The sequence below is a fragment of the Malaclemys terrapin genome, chromosome 3 (assembly GCF_027887155.1).
Source record: "Malaclemys terrapin pileata isolate rMalTer1 chromosome 3, rMalTer1.hap1, whole genome shotgun sequence".
NCBI classification, from domain to species: domain Eukaryota; kingdom Metazoa; phylum Chordata; order Testudines; family Emydidae; genus Malaclemys; species Malaclemys terrapin.
The window spans coordinates 51008791-51036600 of NC_071507.1; the positions used below are offsets into that span (position 1 = coordinate 51008791).

The 27810-nt window shown below is 40.8% G+C and overlaps 1 protein-coding gene and 1 long non-coding RNA gene across 2 annotated transcripts; one reads left to right on the forward strand and one right to left on the reverse strand.

The window, feature by feature from the left end:
* Nucleotides 1–215: 215 nt before the first annotated feature.
* Nucleotides 216–20119, reverse strand: FBXO28 (F-box protein 28). Its single transcript, XM_054021766.1, has 5 exons — nt 19112–20119; nt 8309–8418; nt 6501–6639; nt 4592–4787; nt 216–2610 (listed from the first exon to the last, which is right to left on the reverse strand). The coding sequence occupies exons 1-5, from the start codon at nt 19325–19327 to the stop codon at nt 2216–2218; spliced, it is 1056 nt and encodes a 351-aa protein (XP_053877741.1). The 5' UTR covers nt 19328–20119; the 3' UTR covers nt 216–2215.
* On the forward strand, nt 20071–27417 carry LOC128833699 (uncharacterized). The gene is made up of 3 exons (XR_008444316.1): nt 20071–20161; nt 22353–22519; nt 24714–27417. It is a non-coding gene; the product is annotated as an uncharacterized LOC128833699 (long non-coding RNA).
* The last annotated feature ends 393 nt before the right edge of the window (nt 27418–27810 follow it).

A 27810-nucleotide genomic window follows, 5' to 3' on the forward strand; every position in this document is an offset into this window, starting at 1 on the left:
TCAGCACTGCTCCTGATTTTAGTTAGCATAATGTTAATAGGGCAGAAAAAACTAAAACTAGTGAAACCTTAAACTAATGAATATGAACAAGCCTGTTCAAAGAATGCAATTACTGTATAGGCTCTTTATTTGTTGTTAAATCTTTCTAAACAAGAACCCGTTAAAGGAATAAGCCCATTAAATGAATTAAGTCATGATGCAAGGAGTAATTATCATTTAACAGGTATAATCATGCTAATTTTTATTACAAAAATCATTTTTAGAAATGAAGGAACATTCAAGTGTTTCGTTGACAACTGTTCTCTCCAACAGGCCTTTCTCCTGTAACAGTGTTATAGTTCAAAAACCAAGTTCTACAGACTAAGAACAGCTAAAAGAAAGGCCATCTGCTATTAAACTTTGTTCCAGAGTGATATCTGAATGTTTACCCACTGCTAATAGGTTTTGTTTAAGGAAACAACCCAATGTAAAATAACTTTGAACTAGCAAAACAAGTTTATTTAAAAATTAAACACTCTGCCAAAAACTAGACATTAAGTTGTGATGGTACGTTTCATGGGAAACATTTGATATGAAGTAAATGTGTTTAAGAAGTAAAACCTAGGATTAATAAAATTTAAAGAAAAAGTCAACTATCACAAAAGAGTTGACAGAACAAAATCTGATTTCTGTTTGGTTAATTTGAATACAAGAACCACATTGCATGGACAGGCATAGAAGATATAATAGTGTTGAACTTGCACTTTAACCCACGGTACTTTCCAAAACTTTAAACTACCACCAGTAGGTGGCACTTTTCAGTGCGATGCCCGAATTTAATTCCACCTAAACCCAAGGCAACAGTTGATTAAAAGAAAACATAAGTCGAATGATAAAGCTACATTGTTTAGTACATTAAAATAAAACAAGGACAGTGATATTTGTATAACGTTCCAAAAATATACAACTGGAAAAAAATAATCACTGTACACAACAACTCTGAGGTTGTTAAAGTGACCGATCAAAAGACTGAACAGTGCAAGACATGCTTTTCCAGTTACAAGCTCAAAACAGAAGTGCAAAAGAAATTAAAGCTTTTTTGTCTGAAGTGATTTACCTTTTAGGATAAGGAAAGCTAGAATATAGTTACGTATTACAGAGAGCTCTTTTCCACAACATGAAATAGTTTCATAATACAACGTTTCACTCCAACTGTGTCCCACTAAGCCTGTTTTGTTAAAGGAACAGATAACTTTTGTCCAATACTCGGTTCATTTTGGCCTATGAACTAGAGGACCCATAGGCAAAAACAGCTGAATTCTCAAGCTTTGGCTTAGCTAGAGTACCTGCAAGCTACAGGCAGTGGAAGCAGCAACAAGGCTTTGCTTAAATACACTTTCCTTTCCTGCGACTTGTTGACAAGTGGTCTCAAGACCTCCTCACTGTCAGAAAGCAGCTGTGCTGAAAGCAGATGCTAAGTTATGGCTGAGGACTAAGAAATTGCTCTACAACTCTGGGAAAGTAGAGGTTTAAGAGCAACTCCAGGCAAGTGCTTTTAGCGAGCTGACTAAGCAATGCATGCAGATATTCATGCAAATGTAGAATATGGCTCCAGATACTTAGAACTAGGATGTGTGTGTGTGAAACCTGGATAGAAGTCCCTTGCTCATAAATTTACAAAAATATATAGCCAATACTGTAGCGTAAGAAGTCACTTTTACTCGTTACATAGATTCCAAAAAGTATTAACTACTTTTCAGACATTCCAGACAAGGTCACTTGTAACAAAAAAGTCAACTTTTTTAAACAAGATTTAAAAAGTGGGTCTTTTCTTCAAGTGAACAGGACATCTGTTTGTAAGCTTAACTTTCTAATCAGTCAAGACTGGATTTATTTAAGATCTCTTATGTGAATATATGCATAACACAAATAAGTTTACTTTAACACATATCATCTGCACAGAAAAAAAAGTTAACTCTTCAAAACATGATAGAGCAGGTCTGGTTAGTACAAATCTATTGCAAATTATAAAGATCCTGTGCATTAGGCCCACCCAGACAGAAGCAGAGGGAAAAAGTCTCAATAATGAGAGAAAGTTACTGTTCAAGTCTATGTGGTGTTTTGAAGAGCCAGCAGCCTAAATGACACCATGCTGCTAATCACAGTATCCAGACAAGCAAATCTGCTTGGGCTACTAAAGCAGTGTAATCTTCTGGAGGTGTCATTTACTCCAAAGTTATTTTCTGTTTCGAAGGCGTTTGGATTTCCTAGGAGAGTCTATGGATTCAACTGCCTTTCTCCGTTTCCTAAGGGACTCCTCATTTGAACCAGAACCTGAAGAACTTCCTACTGCACTTTCCATTACTTCTCTCAGTTTGCGTTCAAGCTCAGCCAATCGGGCATTCTGTTCACCTATGATTTGGGTTTGCTCTAGCAGTTTCTGGTCTTGGTCTTGGAGCTGTTTCTGTTGTTCTTGCACTTTGGTGCGAAGCTCTGAAATTTCCCGCCTTAGAACAGTCACACCTGCACCATTCGTTTTGACTTGCTGCTGGAGTTTGGTGACTTCTTGCCTAGAAGGGTTTTGCTTGGAGAATAGCTGCATTGTTGTTAGGGCTGCGGAAGGACCTGGAACTTCAGAGAAAGTGATTTAAGATTATTTTTTCTACATTGTGTTTAAACAAAATGTATCAAATTGTGCCCCAATTTATACCCTCTGTTCAATTCTGTTGACCAATCCAGAATCTGAATAATTAGTGGTTTGTAAAACTATGACTATGTAAAATACTATTTACAGATACTCAATATACAGGAAAGTCAATAAGCTTGCTCATAGTATAAATCAGGGTACAATTACGCCCAATGTTTCAGATTTTAAGAGGTCAAAGCATAAGCTATTTTCAACTTCCTGAATAAAGAAAAACTACTTTTTGCCTAAAATATGAATGTAAGATTATGTTCTAAACCACTAAATTAAGTTATCAAAGGTGTGACATGCACAAAGCCAAAAAACTAGACACATCACTGTAACTAGACTTACTGCAGGACATACAGTAGATCACTCAGCTTAATTCTGAATATTTTGTATGTGTCAGCTTGATGTAATGTTTGAGTGTCTTTAAAAAGTGACAGTTAAGAGGAAAATCATGAAAATTCAGTAGCCATTACTGAGTGTGCACAATCTATTCCTTCAAGACCTGCAGGACTCAAGAAACTTGTAGAAGTGATTTTTTTCAATAATAGCTATTGTAAATTGACATGATTGTAACAGCTCTATCATGTAAGTTTTGTTTAAACATTTTAAAGCAGTATTTCACCTTTTTGGAAAGGTTACGCAAGCCTAGAATAACTCAAGTCCATCAGTCTATATGAATGAGTTTACCTATGTTACTACAGAGATAAGGCAAATCTTGAAAAAGGCAGCATAGCCTGAACAAAGGAGTTCCAATTTCATTGTGGGGAGAACATGAATCCTTAAGCACCAAGTATTGTTACAGATCACAGCATTGTGGAGGTGTGGGGAGATAGTAGGCTACATCAATGTGTCCTATGTTTTTTGAGCCATGGGGACTTGTGCTATGTTCCAATCTGCTGCTCATGCCATTAGTGGGTGCTGTTCGTTCCACTTCCCCCAAACACTTGCTAGCAGAGACTCTCAGTAGAAGTCTCATCTGTGTTCAAGTTAAGGCCAGAAGGGACCGTTGTAATCTATTCTGACCTCCTGCACTACATGAACTATAAAATTTAAATTAGATTCCAAAAATTTCTGTTTGAACTACAGCATAGATGTTAGAAGGTCATCTAAACTTGATTTAAAGACTCCAAGTGATGGATACTTTACTATATCTGTTAGTAACCTAAGGTGCTGGGACTGAGCCTGTATGTATATTCTACACAGGCTAGTGGACATGCATCTTTTCTGCTACTTTTGGCCACTATATGCTCAGATCAGCAGCCTGCCTCAACATTTGGCCCATACAAATTAAGTTGTATGAAAAATGTAACTGGTCGTGCCCCCCCTCCCCCCCCCCCAAAAAAAAAGCCAGTTTGAGTGTTAACTTATCCAGTTTAATATTTTACAGAGCCAAGAGGCCTTTTCCATGTTAGACTAAACACCTACGAATATTTCATTTGAAAATAAAACATTTGGGTTCTTGTTACATAAAGAATCTAAGGGTGCTTTAGCTTAAATTATTGTAGTACAAAGAGAAAGCTATCTCATTTGTTTATTCTATTAATAAAACTACAAACATATTGAATTGTGGCTTTGTGTGCTAAATTTCAACCAAGTGTGATTATAAAGTCTCATTCATTAGTGGTACAAAAGTATTTGTTTAAAGAATACACACTATGCATAATTATAAAATACATTCAAGTCTAGCAAAACAAAGCCTCCTTAAATTTTCAAACAATTACATTCCACACTCAATGGCCTTAGGATGTAAAATTAATTTTCTTCAGGAGGCTGGATTATAATGGGGTATTCCATTGTTGAGGGAAACAAACAAGGGCGTGAATGCTTTCTAGAAAGTGAAATGTTGTGAATTTTCAGACAACATGATAGACAAAAACAGCTAGATAAAAAGTTAAAAATACTAGAGGTTGAAAGTAATACCTGGGGCAGCTCCTATGAGACGACCTGATACATCTGATCCAGGCAACTTTCTTTTTAGAATTGGAACAATCTTCTCATCAAAGTATTCCATAGCCATGGATGAGATGTCTCTTAATTCCTGAAGGACTTCATGGGCTCTCTGAGGGGCTCTTGTAGAGTTTACATACCGTAGCACACGATAAATTTCATCAATCACCTAAAATATTTAAGAACTGTTAGATGTTCTGTCAAGTTCAAGGGAAAAAATTAAGATAGTTATTGGTATAATCTGAAATTATAGCACTGATCTACTGATGGGCAGGTATTTCATACCCATTACACTAGTTTGTTCCTGTGTTCTTCCTAATTTTATACTAATCACCTGAAATGAAATGCTGTATTTTATAGTGGAGGCAGAGTCTGAGTTGTCATTGTATCTTTAGAAACTTTTACTCAGTAAATTTACTGTAATAGTTATTTTTGAACATATGAACTAATCTGCATAACCACTGCATGAAATGTAATGGAGCATTCCACAGTAACCTGGACAGCAATTAGCAACTTTTCTTTTCTTATTACTTCTACTATTAGTACACTCCTTAAAATCTCTCCCATAAAGTTTATATTTAGTACAGTATGCTTCGTTCTCCACGGAGACTCATAAGAAAATTCTTAGCAAATACACTGAACACCTTAGCAAGGCAGTCAATTCTGGCAAAAGCACTCTGTTGGCATAGCTGCATCCACACCAGGAATTTTGCTGACATAGCTAAATTGGCTAAGGGGTATGATTTTTTTTCTATACTAGTAGCTGACATAGTTATGCCAGCAAATTTTTCTAATGTAGACTAAGCCTCAGATATAGTGCTAAGATAAATTCTTTAATGCTTGTGAGGCACTCAGATACTATGGTGATGGGGAAATAAGACACCTGAAGCTGTTTGCCAATGACAGACAGATGTGATTTGAACACCATGCAAGTGTCCATATAACTAGCTTAATCTAATAGATTAAACTAACACGGCTACCCCTCTGATAGCTTAATCTATTGTGTCAAATACACATGAAACACTGCAGTGTAAATTTGCTGTTTATTTCCATGACAGCTGAACACATATGCTTAGATTTTGACATACCTTCTTGTTTTGTTTAGGTCTAACATATATGCTAGGTGATACAGTACCACAGATAATATATTCTAAAATAGCTAAGCAAGGTATTCCAATGGTATTTCTAATTTTAGGAAAAAAAACAAGTTGTTCCTCTCATGTACTGAAAAAACTCAAGTTCAATTTGTCTTTGGCCTAAAATGCTTAATATTAACTGATACTCAACAGATTGTGTTAGGAACACATCAAATATACATTTTTTGTTACAGAAGTGTACCAAAAATATTGCACAAGATAATCTGGGTGATGAGAGTTTGTGGTGGAATGGCCTCCAGTTTGGTGTTTACAGTTTAAGTCTGGACTACTCAAACTCTACATACAGCATCTACATACTTTTAAGGAATAAACTGTAAGTCGAGTTCTATCTGTTCAAAGGTATCAGTAGTAGACGTATGAACAGTAAAAGTGAACCTGCAAAGAACAGTGACCAATTCAAGCATTTTTAAGTATTTCTTTAAATGAATACATTTATTGAATATGATCCACAACTGGCATACTGAGTTAATTTAAAACAAATCAACAGCCATTTTTCATGTTGGAACATTAATAGAAAGCCAAAAAACAACTCATTCAAACAAGCATATCTATTCATAGGGTAGCCCTTACAGTACATAGGCTGCCTATAATATGTCTAAGTACATCCAGAATGATGCACTATACTACACTTTTAGGCAGCTACAGCTGTTAATAATTTGAAGTTGAGGAATATGATTTTTTAGCAACAATACACATTTATACAAGCAAGCAATTTTATATTTTACCTTTCCAGGTATGAAGCAACAGAGATTGGAATCCACATATTTCATGAAAGTCATATTTAACAGAGAGAGCCTTGTTTCTACAGCAGCAAGAATGTCTGCATGGCGAGCTAATGAATGGTTTCTTCTTTCGGACTCCCGCCTAGAAGAAAGCATACAGAAACCATTAAATGACACCACAGCCTTAGCAATTTTAAGCCACCAAAAACTGAAGTATTGCAACAGTAGTTCTTTTAAATCCTTCTGCTCTTAAGAGCCCAGGTGTAAGTCAAGATCCAACAGGCAGCATCCGGTGTATTAGTCAGAGTTTCTGAATCTTGTATCTTGGCCATTTACCTGCTGAGAGTCAGAAAGAAATACAACTACACCTCTACCTCAATATAACGCTGTCCTCGGGAGCCAAAAAAATCTTATCGCGTTATAGGTGAAACCGCATTATATTGAACTTGCTTTGATCCACCGGAGTGCGCAGCCACACACGCCCCCTCCCCCCGGAGCACTGCTTTACCGAGTTATATCTAAATTCATGTTATATCGGGACGCATTATATTGGGGTAGAGCTGTACTTCCAGTAGTTTTGTCCTTCTCAAGAGATTGCTGCAGCTGTCAAGAACTAGCCAGCAAATGACTCTGCACATTTGCTAAACACTGGAATAATTTTTAGATCTATTTGTCAAATTTGGTTCTCCTTGAATCATTACTGTGAAAATTTTTTTTAATCCAAATTAGTATATGTAAAGGCATCCTAGTTTTTAAAAAATTCCAAGATTAAAAATATTAAAGGACTAGAAGGAGTAGTCTTAAAGCAATGCACTGGGGCAGAGTGCTTCAATGCGATTTTGTCATCACTATCCATGTGTGTTCTGGCAACTGACCTAAAAACCACCACCACTAATAAACAGCAATCCAGCCTCCATACTTGCTCAGTCCCAAGCTTCACCTGAGCTGAGAGAACTGATGACTGTTTGAGCTTTTTTGATGCCGGGTAACAATCATGAAATAAAATCACAGAATCATAGAATATTAGGGTTGGAAGAGACCTCAGGAGGTCATCTAGTCCAACCCCCTGCTCAAAGCAGGACCAACACCTAAAATGAAACCATTTAAATCATGACAATAAATTAGGCTTAATTATCAGGTTTTAGAAGTGAGAAGCAGCTTCTCTCATTCCCTTCTAACATTGTCTTCTAATGCCCATGATCCAGCTCCAAATTATGTTAGTGGATACTGTGTCCATGCAGTTGCTGATTGGCCCTTAGCTCCAAAACACATGGTAAGAAAACATGCAAAATTAGATCATGCCTTTCTAATCCCAGGTTACATGAAAAATGTGTTTCATGTCTACTCAATTGCACAGGTAGGTAAAAATCCTTTTAGCCAAGGTAGGTTAGTTGGCACTCCTTTTGGAGCAAGTTATCATGGCTCCTAGATTTGCCAGAGGAGTTGATTTTGAGTAATACTGGACTTCCTCTCTCTTCTGACAGCACTTCAGTTCCTGACAGGCTGGGAAGCAAATAAACAAACAAACAAACAAACAAACAGGATAACATTTATCTAAACAAACAGACTTTAGGGTTGGGCTAAGTGTTTTTGCAAGAAAAATAACCCATGGAATTTTACCAACTGAACCAGATAATTCCAATTACAGCCAAAATATTGTCAATGTTTTTCTAAAACACATTAATTTAACTAGATAATTGAAGTAAACTTTTACAGTCTTAGCTTTAAACCTAAGAAATAATGTTACTGTGTTCTTACTTATGTGTTTTAAGATACAGTATTTGGAACCCATAGCTGTAATTGGCACATACCTTGGAAGTTGTGCTTTAACCTGTTTCTGACACAAGTTGTGATATCTTTCCACTTTCAGAAATCCCTGATTTAACATTCGCTGGCAGACCAAGTCCATTCGCTTACAAACCTATTTTTAAAATACAGAACAAAGGAAACTTCAAATGTCTCAAACCAAACTACAGGTTGTTTTCATGATTAGTCAGTCTGTGCTTGTTCAATGGTGCAAGATTAGTTTTTATTCTTTCTGATTTGCAAACTAATCCTAAATTGGATAAAATGTCAACTACAATGCAAAATAAAATTGTTTGCCCTTTACTGATTCTTTGTTATATAAAAGGCAACTTCAAAATTCATTGAAATCTGTATCACTTCTTCCTTCATGTTAATAAAGTTTAGCAGCAGTTTAGTTTAAAGGCTCATGTTTAAAGACTCGTTATTTATGTCCACTAACGGTCCTAGCAATATCCTCCAAAGAGAGATAGGACCTGATATTTCAAAAGTTGTTTAATATATCAGAGACGACAAAACCCCACTTTGCAGTTAATTTCACACCTAGAAGCTTTTTGCCAGAGCATTTTCTCTCAGAGAAGTCTGAAGGAGTGCAGAGGGACAAACAGAGACTGATCTTAGAGTTTTTTGGCAATTGTCCCACTTGCGTGGCAGGGGTTTTCATAGACAAGACTTTCCAACCTTATGGAAATGTTTTATTACACAGCAATATATATGATTTGGTTATCATAAACAAACAATGAAAAATCTAAAAAAACCACAGGTTCGAGCTAAATTAACATGGTGTTGACAATCAGACTCACTTGGCATGCCAGAGGCAAGGTAGGACCCTCATGAGTAACCACCTGTCTCCCACCACTAGGTCTCCATGGAAATTGTAACTGTGTAAGGATGCATGTGGGGTGATGTGGGATTGCACTCTAATGTCATCCTCATTGGGTATTATTGACTAGTCATTGGGGTTTAGAAACTTGCAAAAAGGGGATTCCTTTATACACGTATTAAGGGGGCTTTGTAAGTTGAATTGTATAGTAATGTAGAGGTACCTGATGTTGAAATTACAGTTGCATTGGGGCCCGGTGATCCACACTGAGGTGGTAGGAGACTTGATTTACCCGCACAGGTCCGTGCTACCTTATCTCAGTCCCTTCAGCTCTCTCGCACTGTGCCCTGATCCACGTACTGCAAGCTTGCCCTGGGCTGCTCGGTGCGTCCTGACAGGGTAAATACCTCTTGATCAGCTAAAAGCACGTTAGCCATCGAGTGAAGAGAGAGAAAGTAGAACCCCCATCCCATGTTTTTTTGGGGGGACTTGTTCAAGTAATTGTTGGAACTGGTTATTAAAGGGTTAATTATTTAAGGAGGGATGCCTTCACATATGTATAGGGTTAAGTGTTTATTGTGTACAGTTAGAAATTAGACTAACCCAGTGTTTCTCAAACTGGGTTTGCCGCTTGTGTAGGGAAAGCTCCTGGCAGACCAGGCCGGTTTGTTTACCTGCCCCGTCTGCAGGTCCGGCCGATCGTGGCTCCCACCGGTCGCGGTTCGCTGCTCCAGGCCAATGGGAGCTGCAGGAAGCGGTGTGGGCCGAGGGACTTACTGGCCGCCGCTTCCAGCAGCTCCCATTGGTCTGCAGCAGTGAACCGCAGCCAATGGGAGCCGCAATCAGCTGGACCTGCGGACGGGGCAGGTAAACAAACTGCCCCGGCCCGCCAGGGGCTTTCCCTACAAAAGTGGCAACCCCAATTTGAGAAACACTGGGCTAACCAGTACAGTTTAGAGTTAAAGTGAGTAAAACAGAGTCAGCCAAGACTTCTGTGGACCCAGCTGTGGTTAGCCAAAATATAGCATAAAAATATACTAAAGATCATGGAGGTTTTATATGAATGGAACATAGCCAGAATATTTTTAATCACCCTAACTTGTGGGGTTTGATCATATGTTTAATGTAAGGCTCTGGGGTGCAGTCAGGGATGAGGGGTTTGGGGTGGCTCAAGGCTGGGGCACAGGGTTGGGGCATGGACTTACCTCCTGCGGCTCCTGGTCAGCAGGTCCGGCTCCTAAGCAGAGACTTGCAAGCGGCTTCACACGACTCTCGGCCACAGGCACCTCCCCCGCCAGTTTCCATTGGCCATGCGGAGCCGGTGCGCAGAGCCCCATGGCCCCCCTGCCTAGAAGCCAGACCTGCTGCTGGCCGCTTCCGGTGCACAGCGCGGTGTCAAAACAGATAGGCACTAGCCTGCCTTCACTGGGCAGCACTGCCGACGGGACTTTTAACGTCCCAGTCGGCGGTGCTAACCAGAGTGAACCAGTGTCTGACATTCCATGACCCAGTACTGGGTTGCAACCCAAGGTTTGAAAAACGCTGATCTAGTCTCACTTCCAGTATAGCACAGGCCATAGAAATTTCCCAAAATAATTCCTAGAGGATCTCTTTTAGAAAAAACATCCAATCTAGATTTAAAAATTGTTAATAATGGAGAATCCACCATGACCCTGGGTAAACTGTTCCAATGGCTCCTTCGCTGTTAAATGTACACCTTATTTCCAATTTTTCTAGCTTCAACTTCCAGTCATTGGATCACGTTATACCTTTCTATGCAAGACTGAAGAGCCCATTATTAAATATTTGTTCTTCATGTAGGTACTTATAGACTGTAATCATGTCATCCCCTAAACTTCTTTGTTAAACTAAATAGATTGAGTTTCTTGAGTCTATCAGTATAAGCAGGCTTGGAAGGATTAGATTTTTTAATCAATAAATGCCAATAGAAACACAAACCAATGGAAATATTTTTTCATTGATGATAAATGGAATTTCCAGACAGGCAAAATGAAGGGGGGCGGGCGAGGGGAGAAAGCTGCTTGAGAACTTAAGGGTTCGATTTAAGTATTTTAGGGCTGTTGATTAATCACAGTTAACTCCCGCGATTAACTCAAAAAATTAATCGCAATTAAAAAATTAATGCAATTAATCGCACTGTTAAACAATAGAATACCACTTGAAATTTATTAAATATTTGAATGTTTTTCTACATTTTCAAATACATCAATTTTAATTACAGCACAGAATACAAAATATACAATGCTCACTTTATATTATTTTTTATTACAAATATTTACACTATAAAAATGATAAAAAATAGTATTTTTCAATTCACCTCATACAAGTACTGTAGTGCAATCTCTTTATCATGAAAGTGCATGTTACAAATGTAGGTTTTTTGATTACATAACTGCACTCAAAAACAAAACCGTGTAAAAGCCAATCACTAAGAGAAACAAGCTTGTTTACATTTACTGGAGATAATGCTGCCCACTTCTTAATTACAATGTCACCTAGGGTGACGAGATGAGAGGAAGAAAATAGCGGGACACCTGGGGGGGGCGGGTCCGCTGGCGGAGCAAAAAAAAAAAAAAAAAAGCCGAGTGCTGCCGGCGTAGCGAAATATCGGGACAAATTGCGACCCGACCAAAGATCGGTCGGGACACGGGACAAACACCTAAATATTGGGATGTCGGGTCACCCTAATGTCACCTGAAAGTGAGAACAGGCATTCGCATGGCACTGTTGTGGCTGGCGTCACAAGATATTTACATGCCAGATGCACTAAAGATTCATATGCCTCTTCATGCTTCAGCCATCGTTCCAGAGGACATGCTTCCATGCTGATGACGCTCGTTAAAAAAATAACGTGTTAAATTAAATTTGTGACTGAACTCCTTGGGTGAGAATTGTATGTCTCCTGCTCTGTTTTACCAGCATTCTGCCTTATATTTCATGTTATAGCAGTCTCTGATGATGACCCAGCACATGCTGTTCATTTTTAGAACACTTTCACTGCAAATTTGAAAAAATACAAATTAGATATAAGAACAGCCATACTGGGTCAGACCAAAGGTCCATCTAGCCCAGTATCCTGTCTACCGACAGTGGCCAATTCCAGGTGCCCCAGAGGGAGCGAACACAACAGGCAATGATCAAGTGATCTCTCTCCTGCCACCCATCTCCACCCTCTGACAAACAGAGGCTAGGGACACCATTTCTTGCCCATCCTGGCTAATATCCATTAATGGACTTAACCTGCATGAATTTATCCAGTTCTCTTTTAAACGCTGTTATAGTCCTAGCCTTCACAGCCTCGTCAGGCAAGGAGTTCCACAAGTTGACTGTGCGCTGTGTGAAGAAGAACTTCCTTTTATTTGTTTTAAACCTACTCCCCATTCTTTAGCGCATCAGGCGTGTAAATATCTTGCGACGCCGGCTACAACAGTGCAATGCAAACTCCTGTTCTCACTTTCAGGTGACACTGTTAACGAAGCAGGCAGCATTATCTTCTGGAAATGTAAACAAATGTGTCTGTTTGAGCGATTGGCTGAACAAGAAATAGGACTGATTAGACTTGTAGGCTCTAAACTAAAGTTTTACATTGTTTTATTTTTGAATGCAGGTTTTTTTTTTGTACATAACTCTACATTTTAAAGTTCAACTTTCATGATAAAGAGATTGTACAACAGTACCTGTATTAGGTGAATTGAAAAAAACTATTTATTTTGGTTTTTTACAGTGCAAATATTTGTAATAAAAAATAAATATAAAGTGAGTACTGTACACTTTGCATTCTGTGTTGTAATTGAAATCAATATATTTGAAAATGTAGAAAACATCCAAAAATATTTAAATAAATGGTATTCTATTGTTTAAAAGCACGATTAATTACAATTAATTTTTTTAATCGCTTGACAGCCCTAAAGTATATCTGTTTTGTATATTTTGGCATGTGACATTGACAATGTGTTTTAACAGATATAAAGCTTTAATTTTTTGAATTTGTGTCTACTGTTATTAAAATAATTGTCTGACCTCTGCACACTTTCCTACAACTGTAATAATTTAAATAGATAAAAATGTAAAAAAACTTAAAACCCATAATTATGTGGAACTGTGAACATTTACATTGATAAAGATAAAAAGCTAAAATATTGATATCTGCCAAAATAATAAAAAAATCAAATTCTAACAAGCCTAACTACAAGTCATGTTTTCTAATCTTTTAATCAATCTCGTGGCTCTTCTTTGAAACCTCTCCAACTTATCAATATCCTTCTTAAATTCTGGACACCAGAACTAGACACCGTATTCTACCAGTGGTTGCAGCAGTGCAAAATACAGAGGTAAAATAACCTTTCTACTCCTATTTGAGATTCCTGTTTATACATCCCAGAATTGCATTAGCCCTTTTGCCCTCTGGGAGCTCATGCTCAACTGATTATCCACCATGACCCCCAAATCCTTTCCAGAATCACAGTTTCCCAGGATAGAGTCCCCCATCCTCTAAGTATGGCCTACGTTCTTTGTTTCTAAACATATATATATTTACCTGTATTAAAACACAAATTATTTGCTTGCATCCAGTTTACCAAGGATTCTTGATTGCTCTGTATTAACAACATGTCTTCATTATGTACCACTTCCCCAAATTTTGGGGTCATCTGCAAACTTTATTTGTGATTATTTTGTTTTCTTTCAGGTAATTGACAAAAAAATATTATAGTACAGGGCCAAGAACAGATCCCTATGGGACCTCATCAGAAAAACAACCACTCAATGATGATTCCTCATTTACATTTGAGACCTGTCTATTAAGCCACCCTTTAATCCATTTAAATGCACGTCATGTTAATTTTATATTGTTCTAGTTATTTAATCAAAAGTGTCGTACAGTACCAAGTCAAACCCCTTACAAAAATCTAAGTACATCTAAGTACTACATCAATAGTATTACTTTTATCAACCAAACCTGTAGTCTCATCAAAACAAAATCAAATTAGTTTGACAGGATCTATCTTCCATAAACCCATAGTAATTGGCATTAATTATATAATCCTTCTTTGATTATTTACTAACTAAGTCCGGAGTCAACCACTGCATTATCAATGCATGCCTAGTAGCTTAATTGTTTTCTTGATTGATGTCCCGATGGCAAATCGCATATGGGATTCTAGGATCATCTTCAAAAGATTTTTTCCCTTCTGAGAACCCATCATTACTGTCAGAATGCAATATTCTGTAAGAGAGCTAGGCTACTTTTGGTCCCATTTATTATAAATTATGCACATTTATTATAGATTTGAGCACCTCAGGTTAACTAGTATCATTTGACTTGCTTGCTCCCTGGAAGGTATCTTTATCAAGATGCTGTGTAGTACCAAACACATTCATTCTTCTCTTACTTAAATATGCAATTGGAGCCAATACATACCCAGGGAGTTAGGTAGAGCCTTGTACTGAAAATGATTCTGTGGTGGGAATGTTTGAAGAACCATAGATAGCAGGGCCTTGTTAGCCTACGTATGTTATACATATTAGACCACATCAGTATGTATTAAGCGCACACTATGAATATTGCATGGATGAATATGCCACCTGAATTGTACTGTTTTTCCCCACAACGGTGTTCACTCTTGATATCCCACAACGCCTGGAATAGTACAACTTGGCGTTTTACATAAGGGAAAAGGAAAACTGTCAAAGGCAAAATACATTAATAGTCTGCCCCAATACAAAGTGGGGAGGTGCCTTCACAGACCAGTACCTGGAATGCTAGTATCCAAAATAAAGATAAGTAAGATACAGAAGAACACAGTAAGGAACAGGTACAAACTGGTGGGCTGGATCTTAGGTGATGTATAAAGTGAACACACTGGGAGATCGGAATTGCTTTCTGAAAGGAGGGTATATGTCTGTCTCCTTTTTATATTGTACTGTTGTGTCTTTGGACAATAAATTTGGCTCAGTTTGGTTATTTGGTCTCTAAAAACATTTTTCATAACGAACCAACAAGTGTAGTCAAACAATTGGCTATACTATTAATTACAGCCTGATGGGAACATGCAAGCCTTTACTAAGTCTACTGATATTATTTAACGCCATCGCCTTCTGAACTTATACTTGAGCATTTGTTGAAGAGTTTAAGGCAGATTACTACCTGAACTCCACAAAATTTCTGGGGAACTATGAAAAAGATTTAATATACACATTGGAATCTCATTGTCTAGAATTGGCTCTACGGTTCCCATACAGCACTAAAAACTTGCATAATTCCTCTTTACTGGATTTAACGTGGTTGCTGATTAAACACATTTAATGAACTGTTTTTGTTTTTGAGTGATCCCTTTAAATAGCCTCAGTCAGATAAAGTGAAGATGATTATATATTTCCATTCCTGGAGGAGTAGAAGCCAGAGGTGTTTACACTGAGATTCTTGATGTCAGTGGCTGGTCGGAAAAGAGGGGTGTATTCTCTTGGAATAATTCTCCTCTGCATCTATCTTTCGAGAAATGCCTTCTGAGGAACTTATTTGGTGAAAGGATTTGTTTTTCTCTTTCACTGAAACAAAAATTAAAGATGGAATAGACCCACTGAATTATTTTGTTCATCCTTCTTCCAGTGCAGTACTGTTCCCTACAGTATATTTGTTAATGGTTTATTCACCCTAACTCTAAATATTCCAACAACAGGGCTTCCACCAGCACTTCTATTGATAGCAGCCGTCCTCCATAATAACCAACTTATTAGCAAACCAAGCATTTTTGAGTCCAGAAAAGGAAAAAAAGTGTTATTTTCCCCTCAACAAAAGTAGTCCACTATCACAAAATACTCCACCTAGGTAAATATAACACTTTGCTTTCCTTCAAGAATCTCAGCATGTTTACAAACATTCATTTAGCTTCACAACCTGGTGAGGTAAATATCATCCCTATTTTACAGACAGGGAAACTGAGGCAGAGAGGTCACATCACTCAGGCAATGTCACACACAAAGACTGTGGTGGAACTGGAAGCAAAATCCCACAATTCCTAGGACTATACTTTAACCATCATTCTTTAATAATGAGCCATATTAATGAAGTTTGCCAAAGTAGTATATTCAAAGCTGTTATTAAGGTTTCTTCATAGTTGGGCAGGTCTGAAATATAGCCTACTTTCAAAATGACACACATACACCTTAGTGAGGATTGGGGGACTTAATCCATCTTGGAGGAAAATACTTACTGATTATCAGCATGCTTGGTGCTGCATAAACAGAAATGGAGCCCTGTCTCAAGGAGTTTCAATTTAATATCAGAATCAGACAAACACACTTCAGGATATTGGCAGATTTTGTAAAATATTTCTCCCAGAAATGTAGTCCAAATTACTGTAGAAATATGTTTATGATATTAGAGTTCTAATATTTGTTTTGTTACAGAGAAAGTCTAATTACATGGTCTTAAAATAGAAACAGTATGGCACACAAATTTAGCGAGGGTTATATAAGCTTCCTAATCCTTCTACTTCATTATCCATGACAAATTCATTAACAGTAATTTATTGGCTGGATCCAGAGTTTATACTCCCTCGCTATTCAGACACTACAGGCATGAGGTACACTGATCTCAGTTACATCTCTGCACATTTTTTGCACCTTAACTCTTGACCTGTCTGTCTGAGTGAGACAGTAGGGGTGTGATCCACAAAGGTACTCAGGCACCTAAATCCTGTTTTTACCTGCCACTGCAATCCACAAAACTCCCATTCAGCTGCCACCTAGCCCTGTAGATGCCTAAACTCACTAAGCTCCTAAGTTTTTTCCTCTGGGCATGTGTACTGCAGCCTCACCCTAGGCACCCAAGTGCCTATCGCCTGCCTAAACACTACTGCCTCATGATAAAGGTTCAGATGCCTATCTCCTGCCTAAGTCCCAGAATGATTCACAAGCCGGGAAAGAGAAGGTGTTCATCTGCTTAAGTCACATCCAGAGACCTGATCTGGTAGGCGACCTCTGGGCATGGCTACCATATTGGGCCCCTCAGGCAATCTGGGGGCAGGAGGGAAGAAGAACGTTCCTTAAAAACTTTAACCTAGTGGATAGGATACTCACCCAGGATGTGGGAGAACCCCAGTTCAAGTGCCCTCTCCTCCCGAGGGGGAAAAAGGGATTTGAACTAGGATCTGGCAACTCTCATATGAATGCCCTAACTACTAGGCTATGGAATATTTTGATATGGATCTTCCTCAATCTCGCCTATTGAAGTTGTTACACTTTAATAAAACAAATGAATAATTAAATATTAACTGGGTCAGTGAAAGAGTTAAAATTACTCTATAGCAGTGGTGGGCAATCTGCAGCCCCCATGCGGTTTGTCAGGGTAATCCGCTGGCAGGCCGCAAGACAGTTTGTTTACACTGACCATCTGCAGGCACGGCTGCCTGCAGCTCCCAGTGGCCGCGGTTCGCCATTCCCAGCCAATGGGAGCTGCAGAAAGCGGTGCCAGCACCGCTTCCCGCAGCTCCCATTAGTCGGGAATGGTGAACTGCAGCCACTGGGAGCTGCGGGCAGCCGTGCCTGCAGACGGTCAATGTAAACAAACTATCTTGCGACCCACCACTGGATTACCCTGATGGGCCACAGGTTGCCCACCACTGGTCTATAGGCTAGTGATTAGACCACTCACCCAAGAAGTGGCAGATCCCTGTTCAAATCCCTTCTCCCCCATCAGGAGCAGGAGGGACTTGCACTGGGAGTCTCACAGATCCTGGGTGGGTGCCCTAACCATTAGGCTAAAGGTTATTAGGGAGGTCCTCCTCCCACATCCCCCAGCCATTTAGTTTCAGACCCCAAACACAGTTCAGGCGGCAGGACAACCTATCTTCTCCAGGTTGCTAGCAGAGCTAAGCACTTCCCTGCAGCCTGGACTTAAGCACTTATCTCTGAAAGAGAGGCAGGGCTTAGCACACCCCCCTCTGCTCAGCATCTCCCATTGGCTATCTTAGGCATCTTCAGGTCTAGCATGTTGGCTTTGTGGATCTCATTCTAAGGTGCCTCTCTCTCCCCATTCATTCTACAGGGAGCCTAGGCACCTAACCCAGGATCACAGTGTTTGTTGTTCCTGTGATTTTCTAAAGGTTAGATGTTGCAATGCTGAACACTATAGTGCCTGAGTCCCTTAGTGGATCTGGGCCTAAGCTCTTTGCAGCAAAGTTCTTGTCTTCCTATACATTTTGTATCTATCATGTACACTTACTGTACTACAAATAATAAGTGGACATGTGGACTCAGTAAACTAAACCCACAAGGAAGCATCTCATAGAGGAGGAACAGTCTTGGAACATAATGCTACCATTTCTAAGAATCACAGAATATCAAGGTTGGAAGGGACCTCAGGAGGTTATCTAGTCCAACCCTCTGCTCAAAGCAGGACCAATCCCCAATTAAATCATAAAGGAGTTGAATGTAACAATTAAGTAAGGAAACTGATGAGCAAACAAATAGCATGCCTCCCCAGGCAAATAAACCAAAAGGCTTAACACAGGGGCTCTTATTAGGGATTTGGGGGGGAAGGAAAAAGGGACAAATGCACCCCCCAACTAAGAAGTTACTGAACAGAAGATGGGGGGAGGGTTGCCTGGCTTTTCCACAACTCCAGCACAGTCCTGAGGTAAGATCGGTCCAGCGGGCGACATCAGGCTGCAAGAGACAGTGACAGTGGACCCCTCTCCCCTTCCGCCCACCTCCTTTTCCTCCAGACAGACCCGAGTAATTGCAGTAGACAAAACCTGGGGGGGGGGGTATTTCACCCCAACCCTACCAGCAGCAGGGACACAGACATGACGGACTCGGGGGTCTCCAGCAGCAGCAGGGCCCTCGGTTCAGTCGGGCCCTGGCTTGATATTCCCCCCTTCCCCTGCGCTGCCTTCCCGGCCCCCGCCGGGGGGAGCTGATGACCCGGCCCCCCTCGCCCCACGGAGCCCCCCGGCCGGCCCCTCACCAGGCGGAGCTGGCTGGTCTCGTCGTAGGAGAGGAAGCCGAGGATGCTCTCGATGGCCACGATGGGCAGCCCCACCAGCGTGTTGCTCTGAGGGAGCTGCTCCAAGGGCGCCGGGCCCCCCTGGAGCTGGGGGGCCGGGGGCGGGGAGAGGCGCGCCGAGCCCATGGCGCCTCCTTCCCCCTCCGACAGGAGCCGCTCCTCCGCCACCGCCGCCATCTTGGGCCCTGTCCCCCTCCAGTCCTCGGCTGGGGGAGGGGGACTTCCTGTGACAGCACTTCCGCCCCCCGCCCGCCCTGAGCGCCGCTACGGGGCGCGCGGGGGAGGAGGGGGGTCCCGGCCCCTCCCGGGTTGTGACCCCCCGGGCCCCAGTGGCCTGATCCACCTGCAGGCCCCATGCTGCCGCTGGAGCGGCCTGGGGGCGCCGCCCTGAGCACCCCAGTGTACCCCGCTCTGTGACTAGCCCCTTCCCCCAGCCGCTAGCGCCCAGCGGGGAGCTGCCCCGGGGTGGCAATAGGTGAGTGAGAGCGGCTGGAAGCGGGGTGTCATCTACGCTGAGCTGATCCTCCGCCTGGGCCCGAGGGAGTTACTGCTCTGTGGGGTATCGCTGGCGAGGAAGGAGGGGGCCTGCCCCCGAAGAGCTGACAGTGAGGCCCCCGACAGCGACCCAGGGGTCAAGGAAGGAGAACAAAAGGGATGGCTTTGTGGACAGACCCCTCAGCCAGCAGACTGTTCGTTTGCGGGCTGAAATACCCCAGGCTGCCCCTCCACCATGTCCTTGTTGAAGGGGGCACGGGGGCATTTTAGATAGCTCCCAGGTTTGTCCCACACAGGTTCTGAAGACCGTGCCCATCTTCCCTCTGTAGGGCTCTTCCTCTAAGAGGCTCTGTTGGACCACCCTGCTTCTCCAACAGCAGTACTGCCTCTCAGAACTGCCAGCTGTCCAGGCACCTTGTCTTTGGCCTAAAGGCCTCCTGCAAATAAATTGGAGAGAGACTGAACATCCATGGGGTCCTCCAGCCTCCTGCTGCTCGATCACAGATAGGAGAAGAGGTTGTATGTGCATGTAAAATAAATGGGTGACCACTTCTTATTGTTACTGTTTGCATCACAATAATACGTAGCATAGTTGTAGCTGTGTTGGTTCCAGGATATTAGACAGACCAGGTGGGTGAGGTAATATCTTTTATTGGACCAACTTTTGGTCAGAGAGACGAGCTTTTGAGCCACACAGAGCTCTTCTTCAGGTCATACATGGTACATAAAACAAATACTATTTCCAAAAGGTCAGTGAATCACAGTTAATATTATGAGGAGTTCTCTGCCTTGATCCACTCTTTGTGCTGCTTAGGCAGCATATAGGGAGTGGAGGCTACTCAGTTCCCCAGCTGGCAACATGTTCCCATATGCGATATGAGCACCTTTCTGAGCCTATCACCATCTTGCCCCAACCTATCAGTACCAATGGCTAATTGGGGAGGGTCAGGAGCAAGAGGAGCCACCACCATGGTCAGAGTGGGGCGGTGGGGGCGACGGACCTGTCTGGTTTTAAGATTAAGTTGGATAAGTTTATGGAGGGAATGGTTTAATGATAAAACATAGTAGCCAAGGAAAACCAAGCAATGGTACATGAACAGCATAATGGCCAACAAGGGTCAGGCTAGAGACTCTTGCCTATATGCTCGGGGTATTACTGATCGCCATATTTGGGGTCGGGAAGGAATTTTCCTCCAGGGTAGATTGGCTGAGCCTCTGGAGGTTTTTCGCCTTCCTCCGCAGCATGGGGCAGGGATCACTAGCAGGAGGGTCTCAGCCGATTGAGGTCACTAAAACACAGGATTGGGGACTTCAACGGTAGAGTCCAGGGAAGGGTCTTGCGGCCTGCAGCATGCAGGGGGTCAGACCAGATGATCATAATGGTCCCTTCTGACCTTAATGTCTATGAGTCTATGAGTCCTTTCCCCATTTCTGGGGAGAGGCAGCAGCAAGAACCAGAGGGTGTATTAAGGAGGAACAGGTCTAGGAGCTGTTTTAGCAGCCACAAAGGAGCTCCTGGTGCCTGCCTGCAGTAGTTGAGTACCACAGGAGCTCCTGTATCAATAGGAGTAGAAGCAACAACCCAGGACAAGGAGAGTACCCCAAGTGAGGGAACCAAGGTGTCAGTGTACTTCAGCAAGGAACCCAAGTGGCAGCATCACTTTGTTTTTCATTTGGTCTAGGTGTTATCCTTCCTGCAGCCAGTGGGGCAGAGGTGGGTTGGGTGAGGACAGGGAATGGCTAGAGTGTATGGTAGCTTGGGGACCATAGCCAGCTGTCCCAAGTTAGAGCAGCTCTCAGACTGCTCCTATGGATCCAGAGAATATAGAGGGTAAAGGATAGCCAGAACAAACCAAACTCTCAACTGCACATGAGTAACAACTCTGAAGTTAATGAAATTTCATGGAAATAACAGCAAAATGTGGTCCACCAAAGGGAATGGGTTAGGATAAACGGACCTAGAATATAGTTTCCATTGGGCCTAGAAAATGTCATGATGATTCTTGTTGTAACTAATGACTTTTTAGCTACCTAAAATCCCTGTGGATTTCCCCTGCTACGATGAAAAAGTAACTAGTTGTGTGTTGGTTACTAAGGTAAATGATTAGGGGATGGAGATTAATTTATGATTTTCAAAGACAATCCTGGGAACTGGCCTCTCTCAAAGGACTAGTCCGCTAATGAAGGAGTAATTTGGGAGCAGCAGAGAAACAATGGGAAAGCCTTTATGTGTATCATCACAATGGCATTCCAAAAATGTGTTCTGAAATGAATATTTCCTACCTGGGAGCAGAACATTATATGCCAAGTACATATTTGGAGGCATTTTGCCTTATTTTTTTCCCATTAATGTCTAAAACTACAAGCCAATATTAGAACAAGGCCTTCCTTTTTCCTCTATAATTTCAGGATCTGACAGCCTTTCCAAGACAAACCATAAGTGGTTTCAATCCAGTTACGGGGATTCACGATAGGTTTGTGACTTGGCACATATAGTTCAGGCAGACAGCTCATTAACATTTTCAAAATTAGGAAGAAAAAGCAATTTCCATTAGTTACAAATGTGTTTTTAATTGTTTTGAATGCTTAACTTGAAAAGTTTGTTTTTAAGATATAGTTTTGTAAATAATTAGTAATTAGTCTGCTGAGTTAAAGCTCAGACTCTCTGCTGAATCTGATGTTTTCTTTTTTCTGTATCATATTTTAGAATGGTCAATTTGTAAATGATCCAGTGCTTAATCTTGAAAAACATACATCATCCTTATCTGTAGATGATCTACAATATAGCCTTAATAGTGGCCTACCATTTGAGCCCATAGTAAGAGACTCTGGAGCCCATCACCCCAGCAGTTACTCCTGGAAGTATTATGTAAGGTAATAAAGGTTTTAGTGCATGCCAAATCATAGGCCGGCAGATTTTGCAGTCAGTGTTTACAGTTGATGCAGGATATATATTCTGTACCCTACTAGAGCTGTCATCTGTCTAGATTTTTGTAGAGCTTGCAAGACATTAAAACAATCTTGCAGTACCTCAGAGCTAATGCAACATCGTGACATGATGATGGTTGTCTATGTCACACTGAATTTTTTGGGAAACTTTCAGCAAAAATGGTTCAGTGATTTCCAGGAAGGAGGTTAGGGAAAAATAGGCTGTTTTGTTAAAAAAAAAAAAAATTATTGCAGTTGTTTCTTTGAGAAACTACAGTGCCTCCATACTTGGGAATAGGGACATGAAATTTGGCATGGAAGCTGCCCTAGTGTCAGAGATGTGGCTTTTGCTGTCCCTGAAAATCTGCCAAATTTGGCCAAGTTATAAACCTCTGAAAAATCTCGGTTCACCCAGGCTTAGCCTTGTTAGAATTTGACAGAGGAATTCTGAGAAGATTTCATCTGCCCTGAACATGCTCCATCCCTCCATGTGCCATCCCCTCAGAGCAACTGAGCATGCTCCAACCAAGGGCTGCAGGGGCTGAACAAACTTTTCCTATAATTGCTCCTCCTGGCTGCCTAATTTTTGAATGCTTAACTTTGCAACTCTAGCATTCTGTTAACATTGTTTTTTGTATGCAGTATTTGATACAGAGTAGAATTAGTGTGGAGAGAAATAGAATATAGTACAGTCCAATTCATTTTAAACTCTTCAGGTGACACCTCCTACCAGGACATTTAACGTGCAAAAGTATGCAGATGATACAATAAGATTCTTATTTGGAAGCAAAGATTTTCTAGAGTGAGAATTGCACCAGCTTAATTAAGATTTGTGTTTAAACTGGTTTAATTAAACTGGTGCAACCCGCAGTCTTTTTTTTTTTTTTTAGTTTTAGTGGCTTATGTTGGTTTACATTAGTTTAATTGGGAACAGGTTTAAATTGAACCAAATGAGCCACTCTTATACCAAAATACGGGTTCACATAGGGGTTTGCACTGGTTTAAGTAAACCAGTTTCAGTTAAACTGGTGCAAAGTTGGGTGTGGACAAGTCCTAAGTTGTAAAATACATACAAAAAAAATTGGAATCAAAACTGTTTATCCAAAGGAGTGAAAACAATAGTGAATGACTCTCGACATGGCATGAGACACAGGCAGTAATACCCTCACTCTGCAGAACACCAAGGTATACCTGCCTAGTCATTAACATGCCTACAGAACAATGCCAGCTGACTAAGCATGTGGCAAACCGAGAATACTGCCCCTCATCTCTTTGTTACAACTACCATCAAAACGCAAGTAGTGTATGCAAAAACATCATGTTACTGCTTCCTTGTCCTTCCTCACACACTCCCTGCTTTGTTTGTTCACCCAGCTGTTGTAGCTTGTCTTTAAAATTGTATGTTCTTTGGGGCAGGGACTGTCTTTTACTATATAGCCATATAGCACACAGTGCAAGAAGTTTCCAACCAGGTACAGGCCTTTACTTTATCTGTAATACAGTATTGCTTAATCAATACCGATGTCACTTGGGCTTGGTGTCGCATATGGTAATAGGTCAGGGACATCAAAGAAATCTGAAAAGGAAAGCAAAATTGCAAATCAGGTGGGAGATGTATCATGCCCACCCATAGACCAGAGGGTTCGGTCTCAGAAAGACACTAGCCAGGGAAGGAGAAAATGCATTCTCTATAAATGTAAGATTGTGATTCTTAACTAAAACAACATGGATAAGACTGACCTTAATTAGCTTCCGCAGGATCAGGCTGGACATGTCATGCAAACAGTTGCTTTTGCCCAGTCTGATTTTCTCTCTCTTTTTCAACAAATTTTGTTTTGCCACAATCCAGGTGGTTTAAGATTGGTATTTGAGAAATTGATGCAAACTACCCTGGGCAGGGTTAGAAACCTTCAACCTCCAAGATGATGTAAGGGAGAAAGGATGGCTGGAGTCCACGTTTCTCTGGATTTGTGGTCAAAAGGGTCCTCTCCTCTAAGGAGTGTTAATATTAAAACTGCAGGCCTACAGACATGTAGGAAATGCCTATTGACCACAGATAAGAACTGAGTTTAAGGGGCATAGGTGACAATTACCCAACTGGGAATTTACCCAGTTATTGTTTTTATGTCTCATCTGAAAGGTCAAGACAGTGATCCAAAACCAACTGGCCATTGGTTTGGTACCGATCCAGTGGAGGAATGTCATCTATAGAATCACCAACACCACTTTCCACATCACTCTGGATGTTCCTTGGAAATCCAACTTACTGCCATTCAAGTACTGAACAGTCCAACCCTAAAGCTACATATTAACTGGAGTGGATTTGTGGGAACATCTTATGGTCAACTTGGAAAACTACATGCCTTTATTCACAAAGGTGTGAAATCCAGTCCTGTGTAGAGGGCCACTCCCAGGCCTTTGAACCATTCAAGGTCACTTCCAGATAGGCCCGATGTTGAGGAACTGGTCTGGTGTGTGGAGGGAGATGGGTTCAGTGTATACTGTTGTGCAACAGAGGAAGTTATAATTTGTTTAATATTATTAGTAGTAAATATGGTAATATCCAAGGCTGCAATTGAGATTGAGGCCCTATTGTGCTGGGTGCTGTACAATCACAAAAAAAAGACAGTTGCAGCCCTGAAAGGTTTACGATCTAAAGATTTAGTGCTTACAATATGCTGGGAAAAGTACAATTAACTAAAGAGGCTTTGACTCAGAAAAGCAGTGAAGCAGTATCTACCGAAATAGGAAGGAGAATTATGAGGAGGTATTAGCTTACATGGCTTTTGCTCTCCACCTCTTTTCTTAGAACATTCACAAAAACAGGAAAAGATTGCCTGATTTCCTAATTAAGGGCCCAATTATTCTGTCAGCTACACTGGTGTAAATCTTGAGTAATTCCTTTGGCTTCAGCATGTTACTTTAAATTTACATTAATGTATTTGAGAAAAGAATTTGGCCCTAAAAAGGACAGACGGGAAATGCCTTTGATGATCATCAGCTGAATCAGGCTTTATTGGCATGACAAGCTGTTGAGTGTTGCCAAAGTGTAAGAAAAAGACAGGCCATCAATCATCTGTCAGAGGCAGGTATGAGCCACCCAGAATAGAGTTACACACTAGGTTTGGGATCGGATCCCCTGTGTCTGTCTCTCATTACAGTCCTTTCCTGATCTTGTAGCAGCAGGTTGCTGTAACGTGAAGCCAAAATAGAATATCATTTGGTTATGAGCACTGGGAGGATATGTCAATATGAAAATATATGAAGAGAATATGTAAATTGACGAAGAGACTATATTAACTAAGGATCCAAACCTGCAGACCTTCTAAGGCCATGTCTACACTACAGTGGCACAGTACAGCACTGTAGCTGTGCTGCTGTAGCACCCTAACGTAGATGCTTCCTACGTCGACTGAAGGTTTTTTTTCTGTCAATGTAGTTAATCCATTTCTCTGGGAAGCAGTAGCTAGGTCAACAGAAGAATTCTTCCATTAACCAAGCTGCATCCACACTGAGGGTTAGGCTGACTTTACTGTAGTGCTCAGGGTGCAACATTTTTCACAGCATTGAGTGACGATGATCTCATTTTTAAGTGTAGAGCAGGCCTAAGAAAACTATTTTGGGCTTGATCCTGCATTCCTTTTGAATCCAAAACTCATTGATTTTGTGGTATTCTGAAAATTGTGTTAAAATTGTGATAGCACTTTACATTCCATGGGGTTTTGCTAGGGCTTTGTAGGGAAGCATGTGATCAGATTCACTCTGTGTGTAGCCAGCCAGGCTAGAGTGACAAACAGGGTCAGCGTGAGCTGTGCCTCTGCATTTTTAGGAAGCAGCCTGCTTTCTCTCTCTCTGATTTTGGATTCTTATTTGTTATTATTCTGAATTCTAAGAATAAAGTAGTGTTTGTTACAAGCTTCCAGCAAGAGTATTTTATGTTTTTATCTAACTTCTGTGTCTGTATGCTGTGAAACAACAGATTTCACTGTCTCCTTCTTTCCTTGACTTCATTGGAATGCTCATGTGAGTTAAGGGAGGTAACTAGTGCTTGGGAGTGGGAGAGAGGCAGTAGGTAGGGGGAAAGGAATAAAGTTTCAGTATTAAGTTGCTCTCCACATTTCATGAATACTCAGCTCAAATGTACATTCAGCACCAGTTTGTGGCCAATCAGTACCTTGTGGTTTCTGCTGGGGGTGTGTGCAGTTTCAGTCACAGGCTAAATAAGCGACAAAGAGTCCTGTGGCACCTTATAGACTAACAGACGTATTGGAGCATAAGCTTTTACACAGCATAAGCATTCTTTAACTTGGAAAATGTTTGATTTGTATATTGAATTACTTCTGAAAAAAGCCATGGCTTTAAATTACAGAGAGTAGAGTTAAGGGGAGAAAACTAGGATTTTAATCTAACAAATACTTCGAGAGGGTTTACAGAATTTTTGGTTCATGGAAGTTCACTCATCTCTTGATAGGTTGGAAGAAGTGAAAAACTATATTCATTGTGAGTGCTGTGTGTGTGTAGTGGTACTGACAAATCATCCTCTGCATTTATGGAATCTCCATTTAAAATCTTCACAGAAATCTCAAACCAAGAGCAGAATATGTTACGGCCTAGCTCTATACAAGTTTCTACAGTAGTTTCTGGGTGCTGCTGGCCCGTCACTTGTAAATAGCTATTAGCTTACTCATTGTTATTATTATGATTTGACATTTGTGTATTGCACCATGGAAGCACATGGAACTTTACAGAGATAATCTTCTAGGTTATGAGATAAATGGTTTCTAAAGTTCTCCAGTCTAATTTACTGCTACTTACTTTTCAGATTAAAGATCAAAAGAATCAAATGCTGCTTTGTTGTGTAATCGTTCACATAAGTGCTAAGTGGGTCTAATGTGATACCAGATCAGATTGGTAGCATTTTATACCCACTTTGTACAGATGCAAATGACAATACAAAATACAAGACAAGCCTTTGCTCTTTCAGGTGTGATAACGTTGTGTGATTTGGCTATTCCAATTGCTGAGAAAAACACTTTTTGTTTGGTTTGGGGTGAGAATGTCACATGGAGTTCCATTTTCTGTCTGGATTTTCATTCAGCATAATTTTCAGCACAGCTATTCCTGTTTTTATCTCAAGTGGGTACTGTACTTATGACACACCACACAGGAGTGCTTCAAATGGCCATCCAACAAATCCTTCAACCAAACCAAACCATCCAACCAAAAGCACAATGACT